The sequence below is a fragment of the Rattus norvegicus genome, chromosome 2, assembly GCF_036323735.1.
Source record: "Rattus norvegicus strain BN/NHsdMcwi chromosome 2, GRCr8, whole genome shotgun sequence".
Lineage (NCBI taxonomy): Eukaryota > Metazoa > Chordata > Mammalia > Rodentia > Muridae > Rattus > Rattus norvegicus.
In genome coordinates this window covers 173,913,888-173,938,168 of record NC_086020.1, presented here as the reverse complement: position 1 = coordinate 173,938,168, position 24,281 = coordinate 173,913,888, and the positions used below count along the sequence as shown (strand labels likewise).

The window sequence follows — 24,281 nt, the reverse complement described above, 5'->3', positions numbered from 1 at the left end:
CCAAAAGTTTGAATAGGTGTAAATTTATTGAATAAATCTATCATAGAAGTAAATCTTAAAGGACAGAGAAAGCCTGTCTTGGAAAAAAAAAGTGAATCAACTTCAGAAGAAAAGGTCAGTTGAATCATGAAGACCCATGAATAGAGCTTTCAACACTAAAAGTGACACCAGACTTGTCTTCTACAACTAAAAAATAAGTATCGTTGTTATTTACTAATGTGTTCAACATGATCAACACATGAAGTAACAAAAATGATTAGGTTTTTCTTTTCCTTTGCTTTCTGTGGTGCTCGAGATCAAACTCAGGTCCTCAAGCATGCTAGGCAAATGGGGTGTGTGTGTGTGTGTGTGTGTGTGTGTGTGTGTGTGTGTGTGTGTGTGTGTGTGTGTGTGTGTGTGTGTATCTCAGCCCAAATTCCAGACTTACATAATCAATATATAAGGTCATGTGAATATTGGAAGCTAGATCTTTTTTTCTCTTTTTAATTTGTGCAGGTGCTTTGCCTGTGTTCATGTGTGGAGACAAGAAAAGGGTATCAGATTTTAATCTGAGCTACAGACAGTTGTGGCCTGAAACATGGGTACTGAGAAGTAAGGACACTCTGGAAGAATATCCCAGTGCTCTTAAGCACTGGGCCCTCTCTTCAGGCCTCTAACTAAATCCTAAGCATAAGAGTAAAAGAAAGTCCAGGGCACTGAGCAGTAATGAACTGTTACTGATTCCACTCAATTTAAGTATTATATTTATGAAAAACCACAGTTTTCATAACACATATTTTTAAGTTCTTTAAAGCAAACCAAAAGTAAAAACCACTGGTATCTCAGGCAAATATGTCTACGCTAGACAAGTTAAACAAGCCTTTCCAGACTCAGTTACAGAACTACGGGCATGCTCAGCCACTATGTAACATCCATGGCTCTCTGTTACATACCAGCAGCAGCTCAGTGGCTTAGATCTCAGGCTTTCCATTTCTTCAATTAGAATCTCAAAATCTTTACGTGACTAGTGTGATGGTTGAATAAGAAATCTCCCCCAAAAAAATATTTAAAAAGAGCATTTACCTCAATAAGTTGTTGAGAGGCCTCAACAGGAGAGCAACAAAGGGGTAGGTGTCAAATAAAGTGCATAATAAAGTTTAAAAGAAATGTTCCCCAAAGGCTCATTTTTAGTGCTTAGTCATTAGAAAGTGGCAATACTTGAGAAGGATCAGAAGGTGTGGCCTCATTGGAGTTGTGACACACTGTTGGAAGAAGTGTGTCACTTGGGGTGAACTTTGGGGTTTCAGAAGCCCAAGGCAGCTGAGTTGACCCAGCAGTACTCTCTCATGCGCACACACTTGCGCTCGCGCTCTCTCTCTCTTCCCTCTTCTCTCCCCTCTCCCCTCTCTCCTCTCCCCTCTCTCCTCTCCCCTCTCCCCTCTCCCCTTCCCTGACTCCTGCTAGCAGATCCAGATGTAGAACTCTCAACTACTTCTCCAGTACCATATGTCCAGTAATGAGGACAATAGACTCCAAAAATAAAAGCAAGCTGCAATTAAATGTTTTCCTGTATAAGAGTTGTTGTGGTCGTGGTGTCCTTTCACAGCTGAAGAAGACTAAAACACCCAGTGACTTAAGTTACATTTGCTTTACGTCAGTTTTATTGTTTATAAAGTGAATATTAAAATACAGCTTATAACTTTGATCTAACTTGCCTCCTACAAAAGAAAGAACAGAATAAAGCTGGAAGTGATTGCCATTGTGAAGTCAGGAGGATCAGAAATTCGAGGTGTTCCTCAGCTTACACTGTGACCTCAACACCAGCCTGAGCTATATATGTTCTATCTAAACTAAAGAGAATAATGGGAATGTAGAAGTGATATTAGTTCATATACAACTCCTAACAAAATTCAGAGGAAAGCCTCAGGAGAAGAAAAACGTAGAGAGATGCACCCAGTGCCTGCTTCATGACTTCAAAAATCACTTTGCTTTTTCCACTACATTAAGTGGTTATCTAGCCGCAACAGGTGAAGAAATTGTAAAATACCCCTTTGCTGTATTAAACAACTAATTAACGCAGAAATCTATACCTTTGACCAAATTTTCAGAATTGCTTTTTTTATTTTGATTTGTTGTGGTTATTTTGTTTTTGATGTTCTCTCTGAACTAAAGAATGAGTGCCAACCAGCATCTCAAAGGAAGTATAAGCTCCATGATTAATACCACGAAGAGGGGCTGGGGATTTAGCTCAGTGGTAGAGCGCTTGCCTAGCAAGCGCAAGGCCCTGGGTTCGGTCCCCAGCTCCGAAAAAAAAAAAAAAAAATACCACGAAGTAACTGTAATGCCAAGGTGAAATCTCACTAGGAGACGTATGAGGATGGTTTCTGAGCACACTGGCATTCTGCATAAAGTTCTACAGGTTTACAGTGGCCCAACCCTTACTTTGCCCCAAAAGTCCTGATGTTTTAGTTCAGTCATGGAAAACATAGGCATTATGGCAGAAACACCAATGACATATCATACCAGTAACATATTATTATGAAAATTGCAAGAAATAAAACAGAATAATGCATGTGTCAAACAGTCACAGCACACAGTAAGCCTTAATAAATCTTAACTATTACGATTATCTTAACAACGTAGGTTCAACGTCAATTCAAAAGCATACCAGTCACTCCAAGATCCACAATTAAGAACCACTTGTCCAATGTATGCTTAGTCAACTTACAAAACCACTCCCTTTGTAATTCTGGCCATAAGCAGTGACCGCCACTGAAATAGAAGCTACCAAGTGTAAGGAAATTTATTCTGAAGTTCCTTGGGTTTTGTGTCTATTTGAATATTAATTTCATAGTAATCTAAGAAAATGAGTTGGTGATACCAATAATATTTTCTAAATCACTTTATGTCATCTTCACTAAATTTTTTTCTTCTTTTGTTGTTCTATACTGTTTTTGTGTACTATATCAAAGTCTTGCTTCTGTAACCCTGTCTAGACTGGAATGTTACTATGTAGAACATAAAAACTTGGCCTTGGACTTCAAACTATGCTATGAAGAACCAGGAACATTGAACTTGAACTTGGAGTGACCTTCCTGTCTCTGTCTTTCCCTCTGCCTCCGGAATGATGAACTGCCACTATCCCCAGGTCCTTCAACGTTTTAAAACTAATGAACAGTTTTAAATTAGTGCCTGCTTTGTTTTAAAAATTATACTCTGGCATCAATTTTAAATTGATTTCCATTTTATAAATATTTTTTAATTTTTTGTAAATTAACATTAAATCAGCAATTTAAAAACTGATTTGTGCTTTAATGTTATATGTATGTATATGTGTACATATACATATATGTGTATAGATATATGTATATGCAATACATACACATATATATTTTATAAGCTGAGATATTATTTGAGGTACCAAAGCTAGAACATAAAAACTATATAAGACTTAGTACATCTATTGCTTCATAAGAAGTATTTTTTCAGTAGGAAAAAAGAACCTAAAGTCTTATCAGAGGTAAAATTATTCTAAATTCTTATAGCTTTATGAGACTCAATGTAGTTTATAAGTAAAAGTGTCATACCAATGAAGTCACTATGCATTGAACAAAGATCTCTCTAGACAGAGAACATCCTTTTCAGTTCCCACACAATAGACTCATCGCTAAAGAAACATAGTTGCCAGGTGTGGTAACCTAGACCAGCAATCCTAGAACTTGTGGGATAGAAGGAAGATCAGGAAGAGTTCAAAGGCATCTTTTTTTTTTTTTTTTTTTTTTTTTTTTTTTTTTTTTTTTGGTTCTTTTTTTCGGAGCTGGGGACCGAACCCAGGGCCTTGCGCTTCCTAGGTAAGCGCTCTACCACTGAGCTAAATCCCCAGCCCCAAAGGCATCTTTAACTACAAAAGAAGTTGGAATTTGGTCTGAGCTATACAATATCCTATCTCAACAAAAATAAAATTAAGCAGTGAAATCCTGCATTTTCTTCCATTTCAGTACAAACACACACGCACACTCACAGCCATACACGGTGACACATGTCTTTAATCCTACTAATAAGAGAGACCCTAAATACAGAGAGAGACAGACAGACAGACAGACAGACAAACAGACAGACAGACAGACATATACCCAGGGTGGGGTAGAGAAGAAAGAGAAGAGAAAAAATATCAGCCCCTCACTAGTCTCTAAAACCCAGATTTCATAAAACACAAACTACCAAGAAATTAATGGGATACAACTGGTCAAGAGAAGCCTGAGAACCAAATGGAAACAGGGACAAAAACATTATAGAACAAGTATCACAGTAACATAATCTCAGAAGTCATTCTGTGATTCTAACTTCCTGTGGAAAGTAAGAAATGCTCTACTTCAAGAGAGTACATTTCAATCAGAGAAGTAAATTCTAAGTAAACCCAATTAAATCTATGAATGAATCAAGAAAGATGCATACATTCACAAAATTTTTTCATCTAAAATAAATCTTTTATTAAATCAATTAAAAATAAATTTGTAGTGGCTGATGAGATGGCTCAGTGGTTAACAGTGCTTGTTGCTTTCAGGAGATCCAGCACCCATATGATATCTCACAATCATTCATAACTCCAGTTCCAGGGGAGTCAACACCCTCTTCTGACCTTTGTGGACACCTGGCATGTATGTGGTACACATTCATACATACATACATACTGCAAAAACACTCATACATATAAAATACAATATTTTAAATCTAGAATCACCAGAAGTCAACATTCAGGTACCTGAGTAGTATGGTGGTTGAATGAAAACAATCCCCATATTTGCAAGTTTAATCATCAGTTGATGAACTATTTGGGAAGGATTAAGAGGTATGGCCTTATTGGAGAAGGTGTGACACTAGGTTCTGAGGTTTCAAAAGCCCAGACCAGGCCGAAGTCACTGGGTCTCTCCCTGTTGCCTGTGGCTGTATGTAAGCCCCCAACTACATGCTCCCTTTTTTGAGTTTCCATGGTTATGGTATCTTTTCACAGTAATACAACAGTAACCATGACTGACAGTGTTTTTTGAGAGCCAATAAAAGGCTACTAATGTAAAATGGAGAAAAACTAAGAGCAGGTTATCATGTGGTGCACACCTGTAATCCCAGCTACTTTGGAGGTGGAGGCTAAGGCATGAGAATCAGTCTAGGCAACTTAGGAAGACTCCATATCAAAATAGAGAAAAAAAAAAAAAAAGGCTGGAGATATGAAATACTTGCCTAGTGTATAAGGAGCTCTGGGTTCAATTTCAAACACCACCAAACAATAAAAAAGCAGGTTATGCGACTACTTTGAAAAGAAATCCACGAGGGTCTGTAGAGACAGCTCGTCAATTTAGAGCACTTATTCTCTCGCAGAGGAGCTAGGTACAAGTCCCAGCACCCACATGGCTCACAGTGATCCCTAACTTCAGTTCCAGATGATCTGACACTCTCTTCTGGGCGTCACAGGTACCAGGCATGCAAACAGTATACAAACATATTTGCAGGCAAAAACACTTATATACTTAAAATAAATAAATGTAAAACCAGATTTTTAAAAGGTAAATTCATGACAATGTTCTTTTAGATGCAGAAAGGATGCTGAGGGAACTCAAGGTTGTATGGCGACACCACAGCTGTGAAGCTGTTGGTAGAGTGCTCGCTGCACAAGCGGAAGAGCCTGAGTCAGTATCTCCAGCACTCATGTAAAAGCTGCACATACCAGGCCGAGTCTGTAACCCCAGCACTAGAGGCAGGAAGAAATGACAAGCAGATACCAGGCTTGCTGGTCAGCCCATCTGGCTGAAGTTCAGTAAGAGCACTTGTCTCAAAACTCAAGATAGAAAGACACAGAAAAACACACCTGACATTAACACCAGCCGTCACACTCTCAGAAATAAGCAGCACACAAACACACTTGTAAATCTACACAATACACACATACAAAAAAGCAATTAAAACACATAAACAAATAAACAAACACACCTAGTAAAGCACTTGCATAACAAGGATGAGTTAGGCTTCTCAGTACCAAGGTAAAAGCGCCAGGGTGGCATGACCTTATAACCCCAATGCAAGGAGGTGTAGAAACAGAAAAAACTGGAGTTTACTGGCTAGCCAGTTTAGCTGAATCAGTGAGCTCTAGGTTTAGTGACAGACTGTTTCAAAAAAATAAGATAAGGTAAAAGGTACTTGAGGAAGACATTCGTCGTCAACTTCCGCATCCATGTGCACATGTGCATCAAACTCTCATATAGGTATACACAGACACACAAAAACACAGCTGAGCTATATGATGGTGCAAGCCCATAATACTAGTGCCAATGAGGGTGAGGCTGAAAAATTGTGAGTTCAAGGCCTTCCTGGGCTATATATAATAAGTCTGTTTTAAAAGGAAAAAGAAAATAAAGGGATGTGGTAAAACTCAGTGATATACTGCTTGCCTAGCCATAAAGAACAGGATTCCATATAAAAGAAATAAATGGACAAGGAGAATGAAGGAAAGTAGGAAGAAGGGCACATAAAGGCAGGAGGGAGGGAGGGGCAAGTTGCCCAACAAATATCTTTCAAATGAAATACAAAAGAAAAAACAAAATAGCCCTCAGGTTTATTTACATGGCATAGCCTTTGTATAAAAAAATAATAGGAACTAGACTTTCTAATAGTTACCGTTTATATTTTTTTTAATTAAGACATTTATATTTAGCCAAGTTTTTTTTAAGTCAAAATATGTATATGTTGTCCAGGATGGCTCCAAATTCTAGGCTCAAGGAATCAGCAGGCCTTAACCTCCTAAGTAAAAAGGTACTACGAGGTATTCATGTGCACAACTTTAGCAACACTTTTAGAGTGCCAAGCATTATGACAATTTCTAGAGCTACAAAGCCAAAATAATTTACGGTTCTCTATAACCGCAGCTCTCAGACTGTGTTGGCAGTGCCTCCTTTGGTGTGAAATGACCCTTTCACTGGGTCGCCTAAGACCATCAGACAGCACAGATACTTATGTCACAATTCATGACAGCAGCAAAACTACAGTTATGAAGCAGTAGTGAAAATAACTTTATGGTTTGGGTCTCCACAACATGAGGAACTATGTTAAAGGTTATGTCATTAGGAAGGTTGAAAACCACTGCCCTCTCTGTATATTATGAAAACAAAACTGTATTTGGGTACTTTCACTTCAAACACACAAAAATACAGTGAGTTTAAGGCCAGCCTAGACTATGTGAGACAGACAAAAAAAAAAAAAAAAAAAACAATGTAAGGGTTGGGGATTTAGCTCAGTGGTAGAGCGCCTGCCTAGCAAGCGCAAGGCCCTGGGTTCGGTCCCCAGCTCCAAAAAAAAAAGAACCCAAAAAAAAAAAAAAAGTATACCAAAAAGATACCTATAAAACTTAAATATACTAGAACAGTCATCTAAATCAGTAAGAGAAACAAAGTGCTTAGTTACCTTTTTCGTTAACCCTTAATCAGAAAAAAATTCCATTTTTAATTATCAAACTATTTCTCAGTTTAAAATAAAACAATTCAAATAAGAACAAGATTCCATAATTATAAATGCCTAAACTATCAAACAAATATCTAGAAAATCATTAAAGTTTTTAAAATTTCACCGATTTGCTATTTCGCTTTCATCAACATTAGCAATCATCTGAATTTGCTCATGAGTACACAAATGCTCACACACTTTGAACCATTTATTGTCCTTTGCAGAATTCTGAATGACTAAAAAATGTGTGCAAACTGGGTATGGTGGTACACATCTATGACCCCAGTGTTCAAAATGCTCAGGCAGGAAGATTACAAATTCAAAAAAAAAAACTGAAAATTGCTAAAAGTTAGGAGAAGAAGGCTTAATGGATAAACTGCCTTCTGAGAACCCACATAATGACCAAGTAGCAAAATGACATGACCACCCATGTGTAATTCCAACTCTCCCTGGCTTAGAAGGCAGAGACAAGAACTCTGTACAAGCTGGCTAGTTAGACTAGGCAATAGGTGAGCTCTGGGTTGAGTGAGACCCTACCTCAATGAATAAGATAAGAACAAAGAAGACTGCCCATGTCACATTCCAGACTTCACATTGTACATGTGAACAAACATAAGACATGATCACCACATACACATACCAAAAAAAACAGTAAGTGCAAGAAGACAAATAAATGGAGAAATGGTCTATGTCCGTGTACTGAGCCAATATTCCTCAAAACAATCTACAGATTCACCACTCCCTGTCAAAACCCATGCTTGCTAGCAAGGCATAGTGGTGCACACCTTTAATCCCAGTTCTCAGGAGGTGAAGATAATGGATTTCTGTGAGTTTAATGCTAACCTATGTCTACACACCGAGTTCCAAGAGAGCCAGAGCTATGTAGAGAGACCCTGTCTCAAAACACGAAATGGAAAGTTAAATTCCTGCTTGATTTTTTTATGAAGCCTAATAACCTGGATCTACAATTCACTTGGAAATGTCAAAAACCTAGAATAATTAAAATCTTGAAAAAGAGGAACACATTAGGAAGGCTACATTCCCTATTCAAAACTTACTGCAAAGCTACAGATCAACATAGTTTGGAAATAGTAAAAAGATATACAGAACAATGGAAAATAAATAAATTGAAAATGTATCTCAGTGATATAGTCCATGCTTAGTACAGAGCGGGAGAGAGGGAGGGAGAGAGAGCATGCCCTCCGTTTCACCTACAGCTCTATAAAATAGAAATATAAAATATAGTGACCTAGGGAGAGCTCCCTCAAACATATGGAGCAATCATCCCTAACACCCATGTTAAAAAGTCCATCAGCACCAGAGATGACAGTGAACACCTTAAACCCAACGTTCCTGAAGTAGAGACAAGAGAATCTTTCTTAGTTCAAGACCAGCCTGGTCTACATAACAAGTTACGAGTCATTAGACCCTGCCTAAAGGAAATAAATAAATCCCATAACTGTAAGCTCATTCTAAGAAGATCAAGAAAGGAAGATCCCTAGGGCTTGCTTGCCAGCTAATCTTGCCAATGGGTTCAGTAAAAGCCGTGTCTCAAAATATAAGCCACCCACAGATAAGTATAACTTGTATACTCATATAGAAGCTTCTTTTCTCTGTGGACAGGGACCATTACAGAAAGCAACGACTTAGTCAAAAGGCAGAGAACAACCAACCGCGGTTAGGGTTAGGGTTAGGGTTAGGGTTAGGCGGAGTGCCCAACCCCAACTAATGTTTTACACACAACTCTTATACCAATCAATGGCTCAGGGAACATTGCACAAGATAGGGTAGAAAGAGTCTCAGGATAGTACATCTGCCACCAGATGAGCCTTCTAATATGATAGGGAAACTACACCCATAAAATGACAACAGTATGGCTGCTTAAAGATCTAAACACAATGACAACACAGTTGACATGCCAACATGGACAGGGGAAATCACTTGGAGATCCCACCCATAGAGAAAGATCTTCAGGCAATTAAAACATGCTGAGAGGGGGAGACTTAGACTTAGGTTGGAGACAAGCACCAACCAATACCAACCAGTCAGCCTCCAAAACAATATGCACACATAGGCAACACTAAATACTCAGTACGTCCACATACACACACATATGTTCACATACATACACATATATATGTAACTATAGTAAAGAATAAGAGATCATGAGTTTGAAAGGGAACAAGGGGAAACCATGGAAAGGGTTGGACAGAAGCAAAATGGGGGGAAGAAGGGGGTGCAAATGATTATATTTTAATTTAAAAAAGTTCTCTGGAAAATAAAAGAATATCACAAGACACAGACACTCTACAAAAAGATGTGTATAATGACACAAGAGGTCCCACTATCCAGTCTGTCACCTGTACTACAACTTGGGAGGGATATTCCAAACTGAAGCTAAAACCAGGAAAAGCAAAAGAGAACCTAAATGAAACGGTTACTTGAAGTCTCACCTTACCTTTGGACTTCAGATAAGTTAAGTCCATAAATCCTTTTTATTGTGCTCAAAGAAACTGAGTAGAGGTTTGGTGGGTTTTTTCTTTTGTTTTGTTTCTTTTTGGTTTTATCGAGTTATTGAGACAGGGTCTCTCTATGGAGCCCTGGCTAACCTGGAACTTTCTCTGATTAACAGACTGGCCTGGAACTCAGAGATCTGCTCGCCCCTGCCTCACCAGTGCTGGAATTAAAGGCCTATGCCCAGCTGCAGTTGAGCTTTCTATCGCTAATACCAATCACAAAAAGATAATCAACAAGGACGTTTGTAGAGCAGATCACTCCTAACCCTGAAATGTATAGATACAGGCATTATGTAGAAAGTAATCTAGATACTGATATGACTAATAAAACCCAGTGGACAAGTTATCTTCATACTAAAGTTCATTTAAGAGTTTGAAAAGTTAACCAACTATAGATTTATATAGTCCACATAAAATTTTTAAATGTTATTTTCATTTTTAAAGGTTTTTTTAAACTAGATTTCTAATTTTTCCCTCCAAAAACTAAGATGTGCAACACCACTGAGACCACGTTACAGCAAGACAATAATCAGCTAGAATGGCTGTTGCCCCCTGAAGTAAACAAAGGTTATTCTATACCATCGATAAAAATGCTTATTTATTACCTAGTTCCTCTATTTATCAAAAGTTAATTGCTACACAACAAATAATAAAACATAGTATTCAATTTTTCAAGCTGCGACATCTAAATTAAAAAGCAGAGGATGTACACAGTGGTGGTGTTAGATACTTGTAATCCCAGAACTTAAGCAGATGAAGTAGAAAAATCTCAGTCAAAACTAGCCTAACTAGCCTAGACTACACAGCAAGTTCTAGATCAGCCTAGCTACGTATTACATAGGAATGTTGTTAATAATCATCATCATCATCATCATCATCATCATCATCATCATCATCATCATCATCATCATCAAACAAACCATCTGGTCACACACTTTATTCCCAGCACTCAGGAGGCAGAGGCGCTAGATCTCTGAACTTGAGGACAGCAGCCCACTCTACATAGCAAGTTCCTGGGCTACACACGGAGATCATCTCTCAAAACAGGGAAGAAAGAACATATGTATTCCTACTTTAATATGCCTAAAAAATGGAAAAAGTTATGATACTGTACTGGCAATTCTTATGTCAACTTAACAAAGACTACTAGAGTCATTGGAGAGAAGGGAGCCTCAATTAAGAAAATACCTCCATAAGACTAGGTTATAGACGAGCCTGTAGGACATCCTCTTAATTAACGATTGGTGGAGGACCCAAATCATTGTGGGTGGTGCTACCTCTGGGCAGGTGATTCTGAAGTCCATAAGAAAGCAGCCTGAGCAAGCCACGGGGTGCAAGACAGTAAGCAGCACCCCTCCATGGCTCCTGTATCATCTCCCGCCTCCAAGTTCCTGCCTTCTTTGAGTTCATGTCTTGACTTCCTTCGATGATGAACAGTGATGAACAGCCAAATAAACCCTTTGCCCCCACAACTTGCTTTTGGTCATAGTATTTCATCACAGCAATAGTAACCCTAACTAGGGTAATACCCAAAAACATAGTTGATATTTATTAATGAAAACTCCACTAAGGACTAACTCTTTACAAATGAAGGTTCACAGGGCTTACACTGCTGTAATTTCATGACTTATATATGTCTTGTGTTCTGTTGCTTGCTTCCTATTTTTCACAACATTGGAATTTTTAATTCAATGTACGGTTAAAAAAAAGTTAGTTACCACTTGTGGAGGTGCATACCTGTAATCCCACCATGCGGGAGGCAGAGCAGAAGGATTCTAACAAGTTTTCTGCCAGTCTGGTCTACATAGACAGAACCAGACGGAGAAAGTATATATAATAATAAGAACCTCTTTTAAGATAGAAAGACAGAAAGACTAGGACAGAGGAAGGGAGGGAGGTAAAGATCGGAGGAAAGGAGAGAGGGAGGAAGAAAAAAGATGGAACTGAGGCAATATTTTTGTCAACAATGTGGCTACTGTGCAAGCTTGACCATCAGACTTCAGTCCCCCAATTTACACCCAAAAGGCTTGCACCTGAACCCCAGTGCTAAGAAGGTGGAGACATGAGGATCCCTGGAGCTTGCTGGCCAGCCATTTTAGTTGAATCTTCCAGTTTCAAGTTCAGTGACAGATAGATAATACAGATAGATAGAAATATGGATGGAAGGATAGATGGATAGACAGACGGATGGACAGATGGATGGATGGATGCATGCATGCATGCATGCCGGTCAGTGCTGGTGCAAACCTTTAATCCTAGCACTCAGGAGGCAGAGGCAGGCAGATCTCTAAGTTTGAGGCCAGCCTCGTCTGCACAGAGAAGCCCTGTCTTTAGAAAAAAAAAAAAATATGGGGTCAGTCATATTAGCTCAACTGGTAAAAGCACTGGCTGATAATCTGATTTCGATCCCTAGAATCCACAAAAAGCCAGATGGCCTGACTTCTATCTGTAAGCCCAACACTCCTTCAGCAAGATAGGAGGCAAAAAGAAGAAAATCACCCCAAAGTGCAAGGGCCAGCTAGACTAGACTACACAGATCAGACAAACAGTAAGAGAAGTGGAAGTAGAAGGAGAGGACCACCCCCCAAAAAATCTGCCCTCTGACCTCCACACCAGTGCCTGACAAGCCCACCTGCACTTACACATACACGCTCTCACACAACAATAAGGAAAATATGTTACATCAGTAAATAAGGTGGAAAATGATTGAGGACCACACTGACATCAACCTCTGGTCTACACACATACATACACTAGTGCACAAATACACACACACATACAAGAAAAAAGTTAATAATCAACTTTCTGCACATACTGAATGAAAGAACGATGATGTAAACTAAAAAATGTTTACTTTTTTTTTTAAGATTATTTATTTTATGTATATGAGTACACTGTGGCTGTCTTCCGACACACCAGAAGAGGGCATCAGATCCCATTACAGATGGGTGTGAGCCACCATGTGGTTGCTGGGATTTGAACTCAGGTCCTCTGGAAGAGCAGTCAGTGCTCTTAACCGCTGAGCCATCTCTCCAGCCCCTTTACTTTTATGTTTGTTTGTTTTTTTAAAAGCAATGTTGTACAAAGCCTTTTTGAAGTTAGATAAAAAGGAATAAAATCCAGCAGTGGAGGGTTAGCCATGAATATTTATCAAGACCGATGACTGCCATGTCCTTGAGGAAAGCAAGGCCTAAGGTACAAATACCTAAGAGATGAAAACAACTACACACCCATTCATGTGATAGACAGATTCCTGAAAGGACTAATCCTAAAAACCAAACTGTAGCAATCTAGACACTTTTTTCAACATCATGGTCTCCTAATCTTTGAAATAGCACATATGCATTGGGTTATTTAGAGAAGAGTTAAATAATAAGGCCACTTGGACCACTGCCTGACACAGAATCGATGTTCTTCCTTGGAAGAGAATACACTCTCACTACATCCACTAAGAACTATTAAATGCAGCAACAGTAACAACGAGATGAGCTAGCTGGACCACCAACACCTTGGTTCCCACAGTCTTCTTAGAGTCCGTATTTTAATCATAAACGGTACTCTAAATGATGACAGGCGAAAGGACTGCCATCAGCTCCTCACAGCCCCTCTGCCTACCCGACTCAAAGAGGAGATGCTGCTGAAAAGGACATACAAAGGGGCAGACATTACCTCCTTTCTACACAGCAAGCATGCAACTAGGACGGGCCTAACCTCCATCAGGACTACCCTTCAGCAAACTATTAATAAAAGATGTAGATTTTCTTTAACGGTAAAAAGGCAAGAGATTCCCGTTTGGTCATCCACCCCAACATAACACACTATACAGAACAGAGGAGTCTGAGTCTTCCTGCCAAAGAAGGTTGGGTTTTCACACAGAAACAACTAAGTACGGACTACACAAGATTTCTGCACACCATCCAAAGTACATTAGGTTCAGAAAGAGAAACCAAAACTTAAATTTTTAAAAATTAGGCTTTTGAGGTAAAGTAATAGATGAATTTGCACTTCATCCGGAAGCTCACTGTTAAAAGTTTCAAACAAAAGATGCCCAAAATATTGAAGTTGGATGATGGATACCAGAGTTCACTACACTACACTATTCTAATATATATATTTCAATAATACCTACATTTCAACAATACATAATTTCAAAATGTGTAGATTTGTCTGTCAATATATCAAAAGTCACAATACGACAATCTAATGAAATAAAATATGGTTTAACGTTTTATGCTTCAAAGGTAAGTGAATTTCACCTATACCTATTTTGTCATTCTAGAATCTGAATTCCAAATAGCTGGACTAACAGTAAAGGCCTAATGAAGGAAATAATTAACTGCCTGGAATTAAACCAGTCTAACCTTGAAAATATAGAGGCAAAAACTATGACTACGACACAGTTACTACTCGACTGAACATTTACATCTGGCACCCTGCGTATCTCCCAACAATGGTTGAGTGAGCAAAAATTATTTTAGAGCCAAACTCCTTTGTGACTCTTTTAAGTTGATAAGCAACAGAAAATCAAAGTCTAAAAGGCTCCACTAAAGGTAATTTCTAAAAATAGAATGGAGAAAAAAGAAAGTATCTCATATCCACTTAAAATAAGTCATTGTCCACCATAGTATAATCATCAACTTCCAATGACCAAGTTTGTTTCACTGATAAACACAAATTTACAAAAGCATCTACCTCATACTGTGACTTCCTCTGGTCCTTTTCAAATCACCATTCAATTATCACAAGATAACCCTAAACCCAGTCCGAAACTTAACCTTGGTTAGTTATTTCTAAAACTAAAAGTAGTCAAAATTCTAAAAAGACTAGTTGGCAATAAGTTAGCCTATTATCAGCACTAGGAACATGAGTTCTGTGTTTAAAACTAACTATAGCAAAACATAACTTAGGCAAACTCCCAAGCCCAAAAAAAAAGTCACTTATTTAAAAAGAGGGAAAAAGTTACAGTCAAATTCTCCTTTGAACACCTGACCACACACACACACACACACACACACACACACACACACACACATCCACATCAACACTTGCTCCCTTAGCACAAGAGTGATCTGTTCATTCAAAACCTCAAGCATCAAATCTTGCATTATTCTCTTTAAACTGAAATACAAGAAATTGCTTCATTTAGGTCAAGTGGAATTTTGTGTCTATCCGTGGAAAAAGCCATTAGTTTGAGTGAGGCACATGACCCCAGCTTCGTCTTGTTGGGGAACTCACCGAGAAAAGTATATGCTTATAAAATATTTATCGACTTACCAGGTTAAAGACCGTTTCTACAATATCCCTATTGGACACTTCTCCAACTTCAACCAACCCGGTGAGCACGGCGAATTTCATTCTGATGCCCCTGATGGGGAGCCCAGGCTTCAGAGACAGCGCACCCCCTTCCGTAGGGGTTTCTTCTTTCCCTTCACCTCCCCCGTCATCACCTGTTGGTGGCCGGGAAGGGGCACGATTGTCTTCACTAGCCATTACTAGTTCACGAGAAAGGACAAGTCAGAGTCACCCTGGGCCAGCAGTCGCGGCACCGAGAGGAGGCACGACACACGCAAACGCTAAACCAAACGGGGTCTCTGTTCCAACTTGAGGAGGAACCCCAAAAGCAGGAAAGTCCTTGGCGTCACCCTCCTCCTCTTGGAGAATATTTGTCCAATCTCTCTCCCGGAGGCTGACAACAACGCCAAACCCTATTGGAAGATTAAACATTTGTTAAATAGGGTAGGTCTGTCGTGGGATTTTTTAGGGAGGCGAGGGAAACAGTTACTGTCTGTCAAATAAGTTACTAAGGGCACCCCAGGGCCAGCCCGCCGCTCCTCTCCTCCCGGGCTCCAGAGAGGGTTCCGCCGAAGGCGGGTCCTCCAGGCCGGCGAGCAGGTTCACTCCTCCCCCACCCCGCGCAGGTGGTGGGCGTCGGGCAGGTGCACCGCGGGGGACTGTCGCGGGCCGAGGAGGGGGCCCCCCGCGACCACTGACGTACAAAGTTCCTCCTCACCCAGAGACTCCGGCCTCGTCCTCACCCCCGCCGGGGCGCAGCGAGACGGAGGTGGCGGCGGAGATCCAGGGCAGGAAAAGGCGGGGGAAGGGGGCGGTGATTCTCCTCAGCGCTCGGCCCAGGGGGAGGAGTGGAGCACCTCGCCCGGGCACCTGAGCTCCGCTGAGGAGGAGGGGAGGTGTGTGCTGGGGCGGGAAGGCAGGCCCGACGCGACTGCGAGGAGGGGGCGGGGGAGAGGAAGGTCAATGCACCTGGTCGCAGCCTTCAAGTTTCCCTAGTCCGCTCCCCGGGAGCCCGCGGCTGCCTACAACTCCATGGTTTCCTAGGCCGCCCCACCCCTGCGCTCAGCCTTTGCAAAAGCAGCTACTGCAGGTACTAGCGACGCCGCGGCTCGTGCTGCTGAGGTGGCCGAGGATGCTACTGCCACAGATGGCCGGGCCACGGCGCGCGGTACTACCCCTATGCCTACTGGAGCTGCTCCGCGCCGCCATGACAGCGCCGAGGGCCGCCGGGCGCGGCGTGCGCGTGCGCGAGCACGGGGGGTGGCGGTGGGGCGGGCGGGCAGGCGCCCAGGCGGAGTGCGGGCGGGCCCGGGAACCGGGAGTTGAGTAGGGGAGCCGAGCGCGCGCTCCCCGGAGGGGCCACGCGGCCGGGAGCGCGCCTCGGGAGCGCGCTGCTCAGGTAGTGCAGCGAACGGCGCGCTTTTCCCTCGCTCTCACCCTGGCTCTGCTTCGGGGAGCGCGAGGCGGGTGTTGTTACGCTACCGCAGGTCTCTGGACGCGGAGGGAACCCGCCCCACGTTGTCAAGGTGTCCTCTAGGTGGACTTGGAGAAGGACACCTGAGGGACTTAGGAGTCGTTGAGGTGGCGGCGCTGGAGCCTCCAAGGAGCAGTCTCCACCCCTGACTGAGCTCAGCTGCTGCCCGCCCGCGGCGCTGGCGGTGACTGGGAAAGATTTCCATTGGGATGCCCTGGCAGCTGCCACGGCTCGGAGGGGAGGGACAGCGACTGGGAGGATTCCTTGCCTTGCAGCTGCCGCCCCAGCAAAGCTCTCCACATTCTAAGGAAAAGAGGATTCATTCCTCAGACAGCTGCTTGGAGCAGTGGAGGCGGGATTCACTGGAACTGGGAAAGGGGGTTCCTCTCAGTTTTCCAGTGTGAAAGTTAAGCTTGCCTCTTTATGCATGCTCTTAAAAATATATAGATGAGGGTTTGAAGCCAGTACAAATTGTCGTAGTCTAATACTCTCATTCTCTTCACTGCCTCTGATAATGGCAAAGCCTTAGTCCTGGTGCATTAGTATAAAGTGAGCATAGAGGAGGTAGTTGTTCAACCTATTGGTATTCTCTGGGATAAGACTTTACGAATCTAAAATACTCCCAGGTTCCTAAAATGAAAGTGAAGCAAAAAAAAAAAAATGGAAGTAAACAAAATACTCTGAAGGAATAAAAAAAACTTAGATCAGTTTGAGAAGTGAAATGATTCACTGGAAAATGAATTATTTGAAAACATCCTTGAAAAATAGACAGTTTTAACTATCACACGATTACTTGAGAGAAGCAACATCAGAAAAGATTCTAGCAAAGAAGTGCATTTAGTTTTGCACCTTTTAAAAGTACTCAAAAAAATGCTTCTTAAAGGAAATTAGGTTGCCTCAAAATGGATTTACAAATTCCAAAGATAACGCAGACATTTTTCTAATTCTTCGAATTGCTGATTTGAGAACTTTTAGGGTTAGAAGTAACATCCCTGGCCTCCTGTTGCTGAAATCCCTGAAGGGGGGAAAAAAAACTCCTCAGATCTCAGTATGTAAATCTGAAATAAGGGAGTGGGATGTCCCTGCAGGATCAAGAAAACATTCATTTGACCTTTTACCAATTTCTATTTTTGAATGTGGAAGCCATGATTAGGCTACCAAAATCATCTGGTAAGATTTTGCTTCCTTGGATTTGGGCTGATAGTTTAAGTTACTATATCTAGTTTATAGGCACTAATAATTTATTGATAAATACCTTCCAATAAAATAAGCAGATGGATGACCAAAATGAAAATGGTCACACAGTTCCAAGGATCCAGGCCAAGGTGTGTGTCTCATGCATTTTTGAGATTATTGGTGATGCCCTTTTACCTGGGAAACAAAAGTAGATACAAGTCAACTAACTATTTAAACACAAATTACACCCTTTAATAAAATCATTTTTCAGCACTTTGTCACTGCCTGCTTCCCTTAGGTTTAATGCAGAAAGAAGCACAATGAAAGCAGAGGAAACTTGGGCTAGCCCAGCCCTGGTTAAAGTACAATCCTTGCAGATTGTGGTTTAGATGTACAGCATTCTAAGGGATGCTGGAGGCTAAACTGTCTGCCCATCAATTCATAAGCTCCTTAATATATGTTATAAATACTCTATACTTTACTAACAGATTGAATCAAACACTGAAGTGACCTGCTTTAATTCTTCCTGAAAACTCTTCCTGCCATTTGAAGTGAGGAAAATTCCGCTATCGTGAATATTTTGGTGTGAAAACAGTTTTTAATCAGTTAGATTTAATGGAAGTTTGTCTAGTCAAAAGCCTTCGTATGAGCTATCAAAGAGCTAAGTTCATAGTACTATTTGAGCGTATCATATGCACAAGGGAGGAAGGGGAAGGAGAGAAAGTTCGAGGGGGGGGTGAAAAAATGGAGCAGGGGGTAAGCTTACCTTCTGTAAAGCCAAGTCCCAGTTTCCTGTTGCCATTTAATTTGTTTCTATCTGATATCAATGTCTTGGAATTAAGTCCGAAGATTTTTTTTTTAACTTTCCTTATCTTAAGCATACATCAAAACCATGCAGAAAACAAAAGAGAAAAAAGTTGGGTGTAGTGGTGGTTCAGGCCTATAATTCCAGCTAAGACTTGATGATCTCAAAGTCAAGGCCTACCTGGATAATTTAATGAACCCTATCTCAAAAAAAAAGTTATGAACGTGTTGGAGGTGCTAGTAAGTTGACTCAGAAGTTAGGAGCCCTTGTTACCACCATTTGTTAAGAGGAATGGGATGCAGTTCCCAGCAACCCCCTGATGATGCATAACCATCTGTAACTCGAATTCCAGGGGATCTGACACCCTCTCTGAACTCTGTGGACTCCAAGCATGCATGTGATATATACATGCAGGTCAAACACACACACACACACACACACACACACACACACATATATATATATATATATATATATATATATATATATCACATCACAGTGGTAAAGTGCCTAGCCTGTGTGAGGTCCTGGGTTCAGTCCCCAGTACAGAGAGGAGAGGAGGGTGAATTCAGAACAGGAAGCTTTTTGCATAACTCAGAAGAACTCAAGCAAAAAGAATGTAATTTCGTACTGAAATCAAGATTATTGATCTATGAACTCCTACCTACATACAAAAAAGAAAATGAGAACAGAGATGAGATGGAATTTTCTTTTATCAGAAGAATAATCCAGCCAATTATAACTTCTTGGCATTTTGTAACCATATAGGTTAAAAGATAACTTACTACTCAGCTATCAAAAACAACGAGTTTATGAAATTCGTAGGCAAATGGTTGGAACTGGAAAATATCATCCTGAGTGAGCTAACCCAATCACAGAAAGACATACATGGTATGCACTCATTGATAAGTGGCTATTAGCCCAAATGCTTGAATTACCCTAGATCCCTAGAACAAACGAAACTCAAGACGGATGATCAAAATGTGAATGCTTCACTCCTTCTTTAAATGAGGAAAAAGAATACCCTTGGCAGGGAAGGGAGAGGCAAAGATTAAAACAGAGACTGAAGGAACACCCATTCAGAGCCTGCCCCACATGTGGCCCATACATATACAGCCACCCAATTAGACAAGATGGATGAAGCAAAGAAGTGCAGACCGACAGGAGCCGGATGTAGATCGCTCCTGAGAGACACAGCCAGAATACAGCAAATATAGAGGCGAATGCCAGCAGCAAACCACTGAACTGAGAATAGGTCCCCTATTGAAGGAATCAGAGAAAGAACTGGAAGAGCTTGAAGGGGCTCGAGACCCCAAAAGTACAACAATGCCAAGCAACCAGAGCTTCCAGGGACTAAGCCACTACCTAAAGACTATACATGGACTGACCCTGGACTCTGACCCCATAGGTAGCAATGAATATCCTAGTAAGAGCACCAGTGGAAGGGGAAGCCCTGGGTCCTGCTAAGACTGAACCCCCAGTGAACTAGTCTATGGGGGGAGGGCGGCAATGGGGGGAGGGTTGGGAGGGGAACACCCATAAGGAAGGGGAGGGGGGAGGGGGATGTTTGCCCGGAAACCGGGAAAGGGAATAACACCCGAAATGTATATAAGAAATACTCAAGTAAATTAAAAAAAAAAAAAAAAAAAAAAAAAGATAACTTACAAGGAAAGTACCACATATGTGATTGGCAGTGTACCTGTGAGTACCTCGGGACTGGAATTTTAACTTTTATTTAACACAATTTATGAAAGCATAGGTGAAAATCCGTGTCTTCTTATAAGAAAGGTGAACATTTTTAAGTTATTTCTTAAATTACATCATTCCTACTCGCCTCTTCCCCACTACTTTTCTCGTACCTCCCTCTTATTCCCTCTCAAATTGAAGACCGTTTCTTCCTTAATTATTGCTGCACATGAAATTACAGAGTCCATTCAGTGTTGCTCATATGTACATGTGTTTGTGGCTGGTCAAGAGAACAGGAATGAGTTTTCTCCAGGCCTGAGCCCTCCAGCAGATTATACGAACATTACTTTTAGTGTTCAATAAAACTTCAAAAGTTAGTAGCACTTATTACTGACTTTTTTTTTTTTTTTTTTGGTTCTTTTTTTTCCCGGAGCTGGGGACCGAACCCAGGGCCTTGCGCTTCCTAGGTAAGCGCTCTACCACTGAGCTAAATCCCCAGCCCCTATTACTGACTTTTGTTTTGTTGATTGGTTGAGTTTTAGAGACTTTCTTGCTATGAAGCCCAAGCTGGTCTTAGACTTGCTCAAATCTTCCTTCAGCCTCCTGGGTGCGGAGATTAAAGCGTGTACTAGCACACCTCTGAAGTAATGGGAAAGCAGGTAGCTTATGCATCCTGTTCCTTCCTGATGGTGCCGTTAGACTGCACGAAATGTTCTACCCTGACACATCACTCCAACACGACAAATTTTTTCAGTGATGGAAATGGAACCCAGGCCATTGAGAATGCTAAACAAGAACTATCCCTGAGCTACAATCCTGTAGCCGCTGCAACTTACAGGAGCGCATATCACTAGAGAAAGTCACTGCATTTGTCAATTTTAGTCTGAAATCCTTGCCCAGCTGAGGTTTCTGAGAAACCAAGACTCCCACTGAAAGATGTTTACTCTTTTTATGCAAGAAATAAGACTAGAAAGTAGACTCTTTGAATTGCTTGTTAGTCTCCAAATGGAAGAGAAAATTAGGTCTGCATGTGCTTGGAACAATCTCTCTTAGGACCCAAACTACTAGAAGGAAGCATGTAGAAAAGTATCAAGACACATCAACCAACATCCCAAGCTGTTTATTTGGCAAACAGCCATACCCAACTCCCTGCCATGGGAGTAAATCCATCTTGAATATTGTAGTCACAGCCCTGAGAAGATTACAGCCCCAGACATGTATCACAATTCATACAGAATTGTTGACCCACAGAGAATAGTAGATACTTGATTTAAGCAACTGGGTCTTGGGTTATTTGTTATCTAGCCTGAAGACCAAACATCAGGTAAAACAAGTTCTCAAGTTTTGAGTTACCATCACTTTGTCCAGAGGAAAAATGTTCAAATACTTCAGGTCAGCTATGGTGCAATTCATATTCCCTATAACTGAGCCTGCATGTTGCAGAAGGTTTCACTATGTTTAGTCAAAAAATAAGAGAAAGATGATTTGTATGGAGTCACATTTGGGATTATACAGTCGAAGAATTTGGCACTAGGATTTCTTTTCTTTCTAAATGAGAACTGAGTTTAGTTTTATTAAACTATTTCTTTACAAATACTCCAGACTATTTTCTCTGCAGAGAAACATGCATTCTCCAGTACACTAAATGAGAATGAAGCAAGTACTGAGCAAGGGGAAGTATCTAATTAACTACAGATGCACCTTGACTGAGCAGCACATCCGCAGTAGGCTGCACTTCACTTTTTAGAATGTATGTGTTCTCCTTCAGAGGCGCTGGTTCTCCTTCCTGACACTGCAACTCTTTAATACAGTTCCTCATGCTGTGGTGACCCCAACCATAAAATTATTCCATTGCTACTTCATAACTGTAATTTTGCTACTGTAATGAAGCAAAATGTAAATATCTGATATGCAGGATGTCTGATATGTGACCCCCAAGGGTAACAACCCACAGGTTGAGAACCACTGCTCTAAGGGAGTGGAGGGGAGGAGGTAACTGAAGTGTAATTTAGTAATAGGGAGCTGTCTCAATATGTATGAGGACCTAGGGTCAGTCTCTAGTAACACATGCACAGAAGGGAGCCCGGGAAGAGCCTGTTTATTACTGACCTGGAACTAGAAGTTAAGCTGAAGAGACAGGGAGACTGTGATACACTTGTTTAAGGACCAGATTCTATTCTGAAGACAATCAACTATCTGCCTGAAAAATATTGTGAGCAATAAAGTAACAGAATTTTACTAGCATCTTAAGAAAGTCACTAGAAGCATCTAGCTCCCACCACATATTTGGTGGAGTCAGCCATTGTATGGTATTGGTGGACTATAGTCACATATTGCTGTATAATTTATACAAAGTATAAATGGAAAAATTGTGTGGAATAAGATGAGTAGCATCCATTGGAGTTGGGTGATTCGTTTTACTGTTTTCCTCCAAATGTTGAGAAAATAAAGATAAAATATCAATATTTTATCTCCTCCTAGACACATGCCACAATATCTATAGTAAGGATTACAGAAACATAGGTATTGTTTATCTATAACTGTTGTGGTATAACTAAAAAAAGTTTCTTTTATCCCACACTAATGCTGGCACTGTAGGGCCACATGGCATTGGTGGGATATTTTCATCTCAGCCAACAAAGCGTCTCATCCTCTAAGCTCCATCCCATCTCACACTGATAATGGCCACTCTCTGAGCCTGGCAGCAATCTCTCTACCCATCTAGTTCCCAAGGCAGGTTGCCACCATGCCAGACATACACATCCCAATTGCATGGCAGGCCCAGTGTGTCCCACTACCATACATGCTCTTGAACTCAAGTCGACACATGAAAGAACATACCTCATAATAACCTCTGATCCAATTGATAAGATATAACTGCCCATCTAGATAAGATATACTTTGTTCATCTAGACATACAAAATCCTGTACACATTCATCCCTTAAGAGAGAAATCTTTTTTTTTTTCCCTCAGAACTTCATTAGGTGGAGTTTGTGAGAGAAAACCCTGAAACAGTTACCCACCCGCTTCAGGACAGCTGGTATAGAGGAGCCTTTGTTTGGAGACAGGCCTTCACTGAGATGGAGGCAGATCTCTGATTTCTTTATAAAGGAGCGGCTGACTGGCTGAGCATCTCTGAGACCTAGTTCAGATTTTCTCTTAAGTGGTTGGTTAGAAAAGACAAATCTCTAGAGCAGAACCAGACCCAAAGCAGAAGCCCCTGCTGTGCGCAGACATATAGGCACCAGGCTTATGCTGGACAGGAGTCACTTCTTCTATTTCCAGATAAAGATTTGTTGGAAGGGGGACCATGACAAATGACAAAAGGATCAGTTTTTCAAAAAACGACTATGAAGTAATTACAGAGGTGTATGTACCGACTGGTTTTGTGTGTCAACTTGACACAAGCTGGAGTTATCACAGAAAAAGGAGCCTCAGTTGTGGAAATGCCTCCACAAGACCCAGCTGTAAGGCATTTTCTCAATTAGTGATCAAGTGGGGAGGACCCAGCCCATTGTGGGTGGTGCCATCCCTGGGCTAGTAGTCTTGGGTTCTGTAAGAAAGCAAGCTGAGCAAACTAGGGGAAGCAAGCCAGTAAGTAGCATCCCTCCATGGCCTCTGCATCAGCTCCTGTTTCCTAATCTGCTTGAGTTCCAGTCCTGACTTCCTTTGGTGTTGAAACAACAATGTGGAAGTAAGCTGAATAAACTCTTTCCTCCCCAATTTGCTTCTTGGTCATGTTTGTGCAGGAATAGAAACCCTGACTAAGACATAATGGTTCACAGGGAGTGAGATAAGTCATGATTCTTCATTGGTACTGACCTGGACCCAAACCATGAGTCCTTCAGTGGTACACCCAGC

General features: G+C 41.1%; 1 protein-coding gene across 4 annotated transcripts in view; it reads right to left on the bottom strand.

The window, feature by feature from the left end:
* The window catches only part of Lrba (LPS responsive beige-like anchor protein), a 581,207-nt gene extending 562,368 nt beyond the window's left edge, over positions 1 to 18,839 (bottom strand). For 2 of the 4 annotated variants that reach the window (XM_039102649.2, XM_039102652.2), the window contains exons 1-2: positions 15,997 to 18,839; positions 15,261 to 15,691 (exon numbers count right to left, since the gene is read on the bottom strand). In XM_039102649.2, coding sequence (XP_038958577.1) covers positions 15,261 to 15,476 — 216 coding nt within the window. In that variant the 5' untranslated portion in view covers positions 15,477 to 15,691; positions 15,997 to 18,839. Of the gene's footprint in view, positions 1 to 15,260; positions 15,692 to 15,981 lie in introns of all 4 variants that reach the window. The other 2 variants (XM_039102651.2, XM_039102650.2) reach the window with 2 other exon arrangements.
* Between the last annotated feature and the right edge of the window lie 5,442 nt (positions 18,840 to 24,281).